Source organism: Schistocerca serialis, chromosome 5, assembly GCF_023864345.2.
Source record: "Schistocerca serialis cubense isolate TAMUIC-IGC-003099 chromosome 5, iqSchSeri2.2, whole genome shotgun sequence".
In the NCBI taxonomy this organism is placed as follows: domain Eukaryota; kingdom Metazoa; phylum Arthropoda; class Insecta; order Orthoptera; family Acrididae; genus Schistocerca; species Schistocerca serialis.
In genome coordinates, this window is record NC_064642.1 from 490,986,535 (window position 1) to 490,998,975 (window position 12,441).

Here is a 12,441-nt window from a genome sequence, read left to right on the forward strand (position 1 = left end):
TCTGTTGCAGTCTAGCTGGAGTGGCCAGAGATAGTGGTCTTGTTTCCGTGAGGTGTGCTTGCTTGTGTGAATGTGTATGCATTTCTCTATTCTGAAGAAGGCCTTGGCCTAAAGCTGATTTGTAACTATCTCTTCATTGTGCCTTTCTGAAATTCAGTATGTGCTCTTCACCACGTACAACAACCTGTCTTTTCCATAAACTTGTTACATTTTTTGTAGTAAGTTAACTTAAGAATGAGAACTGAGCAGGAGCACTTCTGCCAAATTATAAGGGAAGCAGATTGGATAAATAGGATATTTCAAGTTCAGCCAGAGATAGCTTAGAGGTACAGATATCATTTTTCTTATCTAACCTACCTGAAAATGTAATTTAAAATGTAGCTACAAGCTATACACTTAGTCCAAGTCTGTATTGTTTGGATCTACTAATAGTTAATTGTGCCTTGAGTCACTATGAATTTTTTAAGTTACAACATGGTTCCATAACTGGATGAATTTGTAACCCTTATTTATGTTTCTAACAGTGAAAAATCCAGGATGGAATATAACAATATTATGAAAAGGATAGTTGCTACCTCACCATACTGCTAAGGATAGTTGAGTTGCAGAGAGGCACAACAAAACTGTGTAACAGTCTTTTTGTTGTGCCTATCTGTGACTCAGCATCTGTGCTATATGGTGAGTAGCAACTATCCTTCTCATAATATTGTTATTGATGTTTCTGCAGTTATGGCTGTTAGATCATTTTCAGATGCCTCAATTTACATACCAGAAATTTAAATACTTACATGGTTAGCTAGGCAATTACACAAATATGTAAACTTACTTGAACTAAAGCAAGTTCCATCAGTACATAGGTTTGTTCAGATTATGTAGTCTCATAAATATAAAAAGAAGACACAAGTTTTAAATGTTGAGTGCCAAGTTTTTCTGACTAGTCATTGTTTTTCAGAGTCACTATGTAAAGTATGTTGATGATCATGCTGACAAACATTGGTATTCTGTGACATTTATCATTTAAAATTAGGCTATCTTAGTTTTTTATTGATGTTACTGTATAGTTTGCACTAGCTTATGTGTTGAAAATGGCATAACAGCTTAAATTGCAGTAACATAAATAAAGGTTACAAATGCAGCCAGTTGTGGAATCATATCATCAATTAGATTACTGAAACATCAGTGACCATGATTCTTTAAGGAATTGTACTTCCATGTATAAAACAGCTTCAAACGTGGGTGCATTACAAATGGGTTAATGAGTTAAATATTTGACACTAAGTATGTAAGCAAGCAAAAGTTTAGAAAAGGTTTGAAATTATGCTTAATGTTCTTTGGAAGTTGCTAAGTGCTCTCATCATGAAACACTAGATAAATATTGTCTAGGTAATTTGCACTACATTTTCAGCAAAGGCAAGTTTTTCACACACCTCAATGTTTTATGACATCAAATCTCCTGAACTATCCCTGAATTGTTTATTGTACAATTACGTAATTTTGCAGGTACATTCAGTGGTATATGTCAATACTGTCTGCAAACTGTGTTATGCATAGGGTTGGTAATAAAGAAGTGAAAAAATCAAACACAATGTTTGCTGCTGAAGTTTTACTGCATGAACACCTAAAATAAAGTAAGCAATAAACTTTTCACCTTTCATCATTTTGTGGGTACTGTCAGCAAGAGAAAGGTTGTAAAGATTTAAAAGTATGTGTGAAGTGTGTTTGAAGTCGCTGAGTGCTCTCATTGCCAAACACTGATATTGACACAATGCCTCAAGACAAATGCTGTCCAGTTTCTAACTGTACTATTTGTCTTATTGTGTTGGAATATTAACATAAGATTATCTCTATTTAATGTGTAGATTATGACAGCATTTAAAAAATTTTAATTCATTCAACAATTAAATGAAATATTGAAAACCAAATTTCTGTTGCCTCTGGAAGCAGTCAGAAAGGCAACTTGCAACTGGTACTGGGTTGTGGGACAGTTGCTTAGTAATGCAGATGTGCTTATTAAACAAACCTACAAAAAGAAATTTGTAGTTTGTTATGTGTTGTTTGTTCTTTCCGAAATCATTTCCTTTTTTCCTTAGTCTATGCAACATGTTCAAGATTTTGTTATATTTTTATGTTGCTGTCCCTACAACTTCCACACTGTATGTGTATGTAGTTCTTCATTTGTCATTAAAATAGGCACTACAAGTTTTGTGAAACATCAAAATATTTAAATGCCATGTATTTACTATTTTCAAATAGACTAATGGTTCTTTACCATTTTGAGTATATTTATATATTATTATTCACATGTCACATAAAATTCACACCAACTCTTTTTGTATCATTTCAGACACTGGACGAGTGGTCATTTGATGTGTTTGCACTTAGCGAGACAGCCACAAATATGCCTGTCAAGTATCTTGGGTATGACCTCCTCAATCGATATGGGATGATACATAAGTTTAAGGTAATGACAATCTTCTTTTTTCCCCATGTAGAATGTTGTTAGTTTGATAGATGATACAAAACAACTATAAAAGGCCATAAATTTTACTCCAATATAATGTGACCAACTACCTAATTTAACTTCAATAGAGTGTTTTTTTTTATTTAACATGATGGTTCTTATCTAACAGTCAACAATTATCATAAAATCAGCAAACATCAGCTCACCCCGTCCAATCTCGAAGGTGACTAATGCTAATGAACGCTACAGCATGTATTTAAAGCAAACCTGATTTACATCCTCATAGTGGTACTGCTAGTGTCACTCTTATGTGTCTGGTGTGAACTTTGAATAAACATAATTTTTCAGATTTGGAAACATGCCTACCAACTTTTGTTTATCTTACACAACCCCTTCTTGGTGTACTTCAGAATATTTAAGCCTATTTGAGAAACACATTTATTCAGAGGGCTGGATATTAATTACAATCAATCAGACTGAGGGATGTGGTGCAGTGGTTAGCTCACTGGATTCACATTTGGGAGGACAATGGTTCAAACCCACATCCGGCCATCCTGATTTAGGTTTTTTGTGATGTCCCTAAATCACTTCAGGCAAATGCCAGGATGGTTCCTCAGAAAGGGCATGGCCAACTTCCTTCCACATCCTTTCCTAATCTGATAGGATCAGTGACCTTGCTGTTTGGTCCTCTTCCCCAAATCAACCAACCAAACAACTGACAATCAATAAGTGTGGAATCATATCATACACATAGATGGTTACAGTGCTGTATATTCTGTTCCAAATTAATTCAATTTTTGTCTTCTATAGACAATATGAAACACATTATCTTCATAGGTTGTCACATTTACATCAGTTTTCATTACATTTATGAAAAATTCATCAAAACGATCTGACGTTTTGCAGCTGAACAATAGTGGGCAAGAGGAGAAGGACAGATATGTTGGAAGTTTTGGCCTTGGAAGAAGGAACGAGAGAGAGAAAATGTAGGAACAGTGTCATGGTAGAAAACACCTTGTGTGAGCACTATAAAAGAAGAAGATACATCAGTAAATCAAGTCTTAATGACAAATGTTACCAATTTGACTATTTATTAACACAAACAATAAATAAAAATAGCATTAGAAATGATATCAGTTACCCAGTAGAAGATATCTGCAAAAATCATAATCTAGCCATCAGAGAACACTGTGTTAGACTGAAGAAGGTTTGGAAAGGTAAGAAAAGAGAAATATTGAATTTTTAAATATTAAATAAAGGGGGAAAAGAAGATTATTTTATAGCATAATTCAGGAAGAGTAAGCCAGGTAGCAAATATAATTTAAAAGAGGCAGCAAAACAAATGCTAGAAATAAAGAGAAAAGGAAACTTATGGATAGCAGATGAAAAGATCAGTAACATGGAGGAAAGGAGGACATGGAAGAATCTGAACACAAAGAAGACAAAGAATGTACAATGATTTACATAATAAATTCATAATAGAAAATCCAGGATGGAATGTAACAATATTATGGGAAAGAAAATTGCTACTCACCATATAGTGGAGATGCTGAGTTGCAGATAGGAACAACAAAAAGATTTTCACACTTAAAGCTTTCGGCCAATGGCCTTCGTCAACATTAGACACACACACACACACACACACACACACACACACACACACACACACACACACAAATGCAAAGGCCATTGGCCGAAAGCTTTAAGTATGAAAATCTTTTTGTTGTGTCTGTCTGTGACTCAGCATATCCGCTAATGGTGAGTAGCAACTTTCCTTCTCTTAATATTGTTAAATTCATAATAGAGGCAGGTGAAACCATACAGATGTGGGTAGAGAAGAAATGTAATGACATCAGACAACAGTTAGAGAGAATATGACATAACGTACACTACCACTCATTAATTTCTATAAAACTAATAACTGGCATCTAGTTCCTTATAATTACTGTATAATACCACAGCCATATTTCAGTAAACAAAGAAATAGTACAGCATTGATGAACATGTCAGGTTTATGTGTTTGTTTTCATCTACATGCAGTATTATCCTAAAATAGTTTCCTGAACTGGTACGTTTGTTTACCTGTGTGGCAAAGTAATACCTATTCCATATTGCCCTCTTGTTCCCTGTATTATTGTGGTGTCCACAATGTACCCCAAGCAATTCGTACAATACAGACTATATGGTTACTGCACTACAGTTCCTTAGTGATGTTTAACAGTTTACATATCTCTATTATGGCTCCAACAGTGGAGGTCCATAGACAAATGTGCTGCAGTTGTAACATTCAGACAATCAGGTGTATCTGGGCCCCAAATAGCAAAACAATGTGGTGTATCTATAATGGGAAAGCAATACATCTTCACTGCCAGAAGACAACTGGTACCAATAAGGACCTACCACAACCATAACGGTGCTTTAAATGACTAAAAGTGATGAAAAATTCATTGAAATTCCTGGAAAGAGAAATAATTTCACAACAGTAGGACAAATTCATGCAGAATTAGTCGAAATGAATATGAAAACCATATATAATGCAGTAGTAAAAACCAGACTGATTGATGCTGGCTGTATGTGGCAGCGAAGAAACCCCTTATGAAGCCCACAAATAAAATGGAGAGACTTGAACAGGCTAGGAAATATAGTAAGGGGACACTTGAAGTGTGGAAGAAAGTGTTATTCACAGATGAATGGAAATTGAAGATTGTTGATATCAGGAGGAGGACACTTGTTCAGCTATCCAAAGGAGAAAGGGTGTCCCAGCACTGTATTCTACCTATAGTTAAATGCAATTGGGATTCTATAGCAGTTTGGAGGTATTATGTGGAAGATAGATTTGGCATAATTATGAAAATAGGAGGGTATATGGACCAGAAGCACTGCCACTGCACACCTGAGTATTATAACATACCAGGATAATGACCTAAAACATTGGTCACATTCTGTAAGAAGTACATTGCATCAAACGAAAAACAGAAGGTGCTGAAAGACATGGTGTGGCCATCTCAAAGCTGTGATTGGAATCCTACTGATATGTTCTAGGATGAAGTGGATAGACATGTCCAGGAAGTACACACAACAAGAAAGAAATGTCTCCGGAATGTCGTTAAGGATATGCTGAGTCATATAGACTCACAATACCTACATAAACCAATTGATCAAATGATTGAGCTTGTGAGGCAGTCTAAGTGAGGGTACTTTGATGAAAGTAAAATACACTCCTGGAAATGGAAAAAAGAACACATTGACACCGGTGTGTCAGACCCACCATACTTGCTCCGGACACTGCGAGAGGGCTGTACAAGCAATGATCACACGCACGGCACAGCGGACACACCAGGAACCGCGGTGTTGGCCGTCGAATGGCGCTAGCTGCGCAGCATTTGTGCACCGCCGCCGTCAGTGTCAGCCAGTTTGCCGTGGCATACGGAGCTCCATTGCAGTCTTTAACACTGGTAGCATGCCGTGACAGCGTGGACGTGAACCGTATGTGCAGTTGACGGACTTTGAGCGAGGGCGTATAGTGGGCATGCGGGAGGCCGGGTGGACATACCGCCGAATTGCTCAACACGTGGGGCATGAGGTCTTCACAGTACATCGATGTTGTCGCCAGTGGTCAGCGGAAGGTGCACGTGCCCGTCGACCTGGGACCGGACCGCAGCGACGCACGGATGCACGCCAAGACCGTAGGATCCTATGCAGTGCTGTAGGGGACCGCACCGCCACTTCCCAGCAAATTAGGGACACTGTTGCTCCTGGGGTATCAGCGAGGACCATTCGCAACCGTCTCCATGAAGCTGGGCTACGGTCCCGCACACCGTTAGGCCGTCTTCCGCTCACGCCCCAACATCGTGCAGCCCGCCTCCAGTGGTGTCGCGACAGGCGTGAATGGAGGGACGAATGGAGACGTGTCGTCTTCAGCGATGGGAGTCGCTTCTGCCTTGGTGCCAATGATGGTCGTATGCGTGTTTGGCGCCATGCAGGTGAGCGCCACAATCAGGACTGCATACGACCGAAGCACACAGGGCCAACACCCGGCATCATGGTGTGGGGAGCGATCTCCTACACTGGCCGTACACCACTGGTGATCATTGAGGGGACACTGAATAGTGCACAGTACATCCAAACCGTCATCGAACCCATCGTTCTACCATTCCTAGACCGGCAAGGGAACTTGCTGTTCCAACAGGACAATGCACATCCGCATGTATCCCGTGCCACCCAACGTGCTCTAGAAGGTGTAAGTCAACTACCCTGGCCAGCAAGATCTCCGGATCTGTCCCCCATTGAGCATGTTTGGGACTGGATGAAGCGTCGTCTCACGCGGTCTGCACGTCCAGCACAAACGCTGGTCCAACTGAGGTGCCAGGTGGAAATGGCATGGCAAGCCGTTCCACAGGACTACATCCAGCATCTCTACGATCGTCTCCATGGGAGAATAGCAGCCTGCATTGCTGCGAAAGGTGGATATACACTGTACTAGTGCCGACATTGTGCATGCTCTGTTGCCTGTGTCTATGTGCCTGTGGTTCTGTCAGTGTGATCATGTGATGTATTTGACCCCAGGAATGTGTCAATAAAGTTTCCCCTTCCTGGGACAATGAATTCACGGTGTTCTTATTTCAATTTCCAGGAGTGTATAATTTTTCTGTTTGTATTATATTAAGTATATATAATTATATTTTTGGAGAAATAAATTTTTGTCCATGTTCATATTTGAAGTATCAAGTAACAGTCATGGTTTATGGACATTAATTACCAGTACTGTATAAAGAAACAGTTGGGTTGCTGTATGAGGAGAGACAAGAGAGTGTTATGGAGACAGAGACTGAGCATGAAAGGTGTTGAACAACCCCTGCAAAGTAAAAGAGGTGGAACAAATACATTGAGTGGTTATATTGCCATGAGAAGTGGGGAGGGGAGGGGAGGAGGGGTGGAGAAGATAAGTCGGAACAACTTGAACTGGAACTGGAAAGTGTATAGCGAAGGATGAAGAGAAGAGCTAGAGAATTCTAAAGCATGAATTAGAGGCAGCTTTTAAGGGGATAAAAAACTAGAAAGCCACAGGAAATGATGAGCTGCCAAGAAAAGTATGAAAAATCCTTAGTTGTAATAGTAAAGGAAGAGCTATTTGGAATATGCAGGGAAATATACTCAATGGGATATTGACTTAATGACATTTTGGAAACAATCTTGGTATCCCACAAAAAGAAAACCAACACAACTACTTATCAAGAACTTAGATCTTTAAGCCTGTTACCACATGCAGCCAAGGATTTATGCGAGTGCTGAATAAAAAGATGTATAACAAATTGGTTTTATAATCACTGTATGACTATTATAAGAATGAAACAATCACAGATAATATTAATTAAATCCAATAAACCTCAGTCTCTCCATAGCAGTCTGTGACACCTCAGTTCTTGAGTCATGACTTTATTCCTTGTCTCTTGTGTATATTGACTGTACTCTATAAAATCCCTTCAGGGACTCCTTTCCTCCAATACAACTACACACCTCACCCTACAAACCCACACTGCCATTCTGCACCATGTCAATGCCCAAAATCATGTTGACTGTATAGTAGCTCAAATAAAGCCAATAACAGAAGAAGAAGTTCACCACCCTGGCTAAGTGTGAGCATATGCAGCTTGTTTCACCCTGGCTACGTGTGAGCATATGCAGCACTTTTACACCCCCATATGAACTTGTTTTCAAAATTGTCTTCAGATAATTTAAAAAAATAGAAGAAAATTAAAATGTAACTTTTGCATGATTTCTCACTACCAGTAACATAGCTCAAAGAAACTTGGGTCATACTGCTGAAATATAGTAAAGAACATAAATGAAAGAAATATGCAATGAGATGAACAGAAATGGCCCTTTTATTCAAAGTCAACAATCACACTGAAGTGACCGGGGTTCATGATTGTCTCCTGGACATTACAAAAGATGGGATATGTTTCTTAAAAGGGTGGGTGTACCACAGGTGCCAATGCATGCCTTGCAACATGTTCCCACATTGACCACAAGACTGGTAAGGAATTCTTGTAGTTTTATGTTCCATTCCTCCAAGAGCATGATTCACAGTTGTTGGAAGGTACATGTGGGTATGCTGCAATATGTCTCCCCAACACATCTCACATGTGCTTGATGGGATTTAAATCAGGGACTGGACAGGCCAGTCCACCACTGAATATTCTCTTCTTCCAAGAGCTCCTGCACCTGCACTGTTTAAGGCATGTGCACATTGTCATCCATAAAAATGAAATCAGAGCTGAGTGCACTCCTGAAAAGCTGCACATGGGAAAGGAGTGTCACAATAATGTTGATCAGTGAGTGTACCATGTTCAAAGATAGTGAGATCAATGCATTCATGCAAGATTATGCCTCCCCAAACCATAACACCTGGACCACCAACATGATCTGTTGGACAATGGTCTTGAGTGCGTTACATGTTCCCACATCTTGCCACATGAGTGTACATCCAGTTTCATTGTAAGCAAAGTGAAATTATTGAAGTAGAAATATTGTAACTGCCACACAAGTGTACTTACTATTGGTTAGCACATAGATATAAATATTTATGTCATTATGAAATTTAACACAGTAAAACTTGGTCGAAACAGAATGGCATGGGGCCAAAATAGTTTTCCAAATTGCACACGTTTTCAGCACTAGGCTACATACAATTTGTCAATCAATATGCACAAAAGTTTAAATTTGTGATTATGCTAATATTTATGTATTTCACTCCTGTACAGTAGGTGTTCAGTTTCTGTCTACTGTATAGTGGAACACTATAGAGTATTACATTAATTAATACATAATTTGCCATGTGTGTATTTCTACTTTAAATTCATGTATTGTTTAAATTCATGTATTGTTGTACATACATATTATGCCTTTGTTTGTCTACTTAATATTTCACTTTTTCTGCCACTTATCAAGAGGGGAAAGCTGTTTAAATTTCCTTTTCAGTTTATTTATTTATTTATTTTTGTACACAACTTTTTGCACTATACAATAGTTCTAACAGCTTGAGAGAATTTGTGTGTGCCACAAATTGCATAACATCATTTATGCATGCAATAGCTTCTTTAGGTGGATTAATTTTTTCTAGAGACATCATTTTGTTCCACTTCTCCTCCTTTATTTCCTTTTGTAGTGGAGATTCTATCAGATCTGTTGCCAAAGTAAAACTTGAGTGAATTGATAGAAAATCGTCACTTCAGATTTTTCAGATGTAATCATGTGGACTACATGAAATGTTTTGGATTTGAATTAATTCAGCAATTACTGTTGCTTTTCTTGAGCTTCAAAGAGTGGAGAAGCATGTTGTTCATCACCTCCAAACCCCTCTTTGTTGAAACACTTAGTGACAGTTTTGGGCTTTATTTCACTTACTGCCAAGCCTATCAAATTCACTACATGCAAAACAGAAACTGACTATGCAAGAGCAAAAGCACTTTTCATTTCTTCAACACTAAGAATAAAATACAGCATCAATATTTGTCTTTAATAGATCTTGAATGTATAAATAATCCCTTGATCCTTGTGTTGTGCAAGGGTGATTGAACCTGGTTTCACATTTATTAACTTGACTTTCAGGTGTCGGGTCTCATTGTCTAGGAATAAGTGTCCTCAATAAGACCACTCACCATTCATGTCTTTTTATTGCTTGCCATGTGACTGGGAGCTTACTGAAATCTATATTTTTGAAACAACAGGATTTTGCTGCCTTTCAAATCATCATGGGCTTCTCCATTTCATCTAACATGTTTCGACACAGCAGTATAGGAGTCTTTCCTAGGACATTTTTTGGCAAAAGCACTTTTCACCTCAAATTACTAGGGATTTTGAAGGCAGTGTGCACTGAAACAGTCATGTTTCATCAATACTGAACATGTCTTTTGGGTCATAATTCACAATTAGCTTGTGCAGTATTGTCTTCCATTCTGTTGCCACATTTTTCTGCTCATCTTTAGCTTCCCCATGCACTTCATTCCACATTATGTCGTATCTAGCTTTGACACTGTCCAGCAGTATTGTAGGTGCTTTAGACCTTTAGTGAATTTCAGAGCCTCACTCTGCAACGTTGCCCACACACTTACAAACTTTCCCACATTATCTCGTTAATTTCTTCATTTCCATCACCTTTGCCTTTTTTTCATTTGCTCATTCACTTTCATCCAGTCATCCCATATATTATCCTCATTACCATTGTTTCATAAGGTTTCATAAATTTATGTTTTAGCGCGTTTGAAATGCAACAATATTTCACACACAGATAATTTGTCTTTCTCGCTTGCCTCATGTTCAACATCAAGTTGTCACTTAAAATGCTATAAGGCTACATAAATTGGCAGATAATAAAGCTGATTGTTCATTTATTTGGAATGCTATACCTTGCTGGATCAAACCATTGTTTAATGAGACAACAACACTTTTATGAAACAACATTGTCAGGGCTCTACAGTCTTTGTGTTAAAAAGCAGTGACCTGGTATAGACAAGAGTAACTGAAGTTTACTGTAGTACAGTACTGTATAAGCTTTCTTTCTTCATTATATAATCCATAGGAGAGTGTCGCAAAACAAGGATAATGGAATGTAGTCGAATTAAGTCGGGTGATGCTGAGGGAATTAGATTAGGAAATGAGACACTTATAGTAGGAAAGGAGTTTTGCTATTTGGGGAGCAAAATAACTGATGATGGTTGAAGTAGAGAGGATATAAAATGTAGAATGGCAATGGCAAGGAAAGCGTTTCTGAAGAAGGGAAATTTGTTAACATCGAGTATAGATTTAAGTGTCAGGAAGTCATTAAAGTATTTGTATGGAGTGTAGCCATGTATGGAAGTGAAACATGGACGATAAATAGTTTAGACCAGAAGAGAATAGAAGCTTTCGAAATGTGGTGCTACAGAAGAATGCTGAAGATTAGATGGGTAGATCACATAACTAATGAGGAGGTATTGAATAGAATTGGGGAGAAGAGGAGTTTGTGGCACAACTTGACAAGAAGAAGGACCGTTTGGTAGGACATGTTCTGAGACATCAAGGGATCACAAATTTAGCATTGGAGGGCAGTGTGGAGGGTAAAAATCGTAGAGGGAGACCAAGAGATGAATACACTAAGCAGATTCAGAAGGATGTAGGTTGCAGTAGGTACTGGGAGATGAAGAAGCTTGCACAGGATAGGGTAGCATGGAGAGCTGCAGCAAACCAGTCTCAGGACTGAAGACAACAACACCAACAACAACAACAACAACAACAGGAGAGTGTCACAGAGATACTGAAGAAGCTGAACTGGTAGACTTGTGAAGACAAATATAAACTGTCCCAGAAAAGTCTACTAACAAAGTTTCAAGAAGTGCCTTTAAAAGATGACTCTAGGAACATACTACAACCTGTTATGTATCATTCACATAGGGATCAGGAGCACCAGATTCAAATAATTACAATATGCACAGAGGCATTTAGACAATCATTCTTCCTGCATTCCATACAAGACTGGAATGGGAAGAAACCCTAACAACTTTTACAATAGGACGTACCCTCCGCATGCATTTCATGGTGGTTTGCAGAATATAGGTGTAGATACAGAAGTCTTAAAATTTGCGTTCCATTTCTGTGTTAGGTATATTCTGCTTTATACAAAAAACTTTGCCCATAAAAGTGTGTTGAGTGTGTCAGGACTGAAATATTTGTGCTGTTTAGTCAGCTTTCTGAATTATATACATAATGGGTTGATCAAATTTTACTATAATAAACTTTATAAAAAAATGTATGTAAGATATTCGGTATTTGTACAGAGAAATAGAAACATTTGTGTTACATTTCAAATTGGTGTCCTTTAATTTGTCCTATACTCATGAAAACTTAAGATGTCTGCTTCAAAAGACAAATGGAAGAAATCACAGAAAAGGATATATTAACAACCAACATGAGGATGAAATGGTCTGTTTTCTTCTTCCACC

The 12,441-nt window shown here is 38.2% G+C and overlaps 1 protein-coding gene across 1 annotated transcript in view; it reads left to right on the forward strand.

The window, feature by feature from the left end:
* Positions 1-12,441, forward strand: part of LOC126482026 (dual specificity calcium/calmodulin-dependent 3',5'-cyclic nucleotide phosphodiesterase 1-like) — a 671,133-nt gene that overhangs the window by 575,128 nt on the left and 83,564 nt on the right. The window contains exon 8 of the mRNA XM_050105997.1: positions 2,345-2,461. Within this exon, the coding sequence (XP_049961954.1) occupies positions 2,345-2,461 (117 nt within the window). The remainder of the gene's footprint in view (positions 1-2,344; positions 2,462-12,441) is intronic.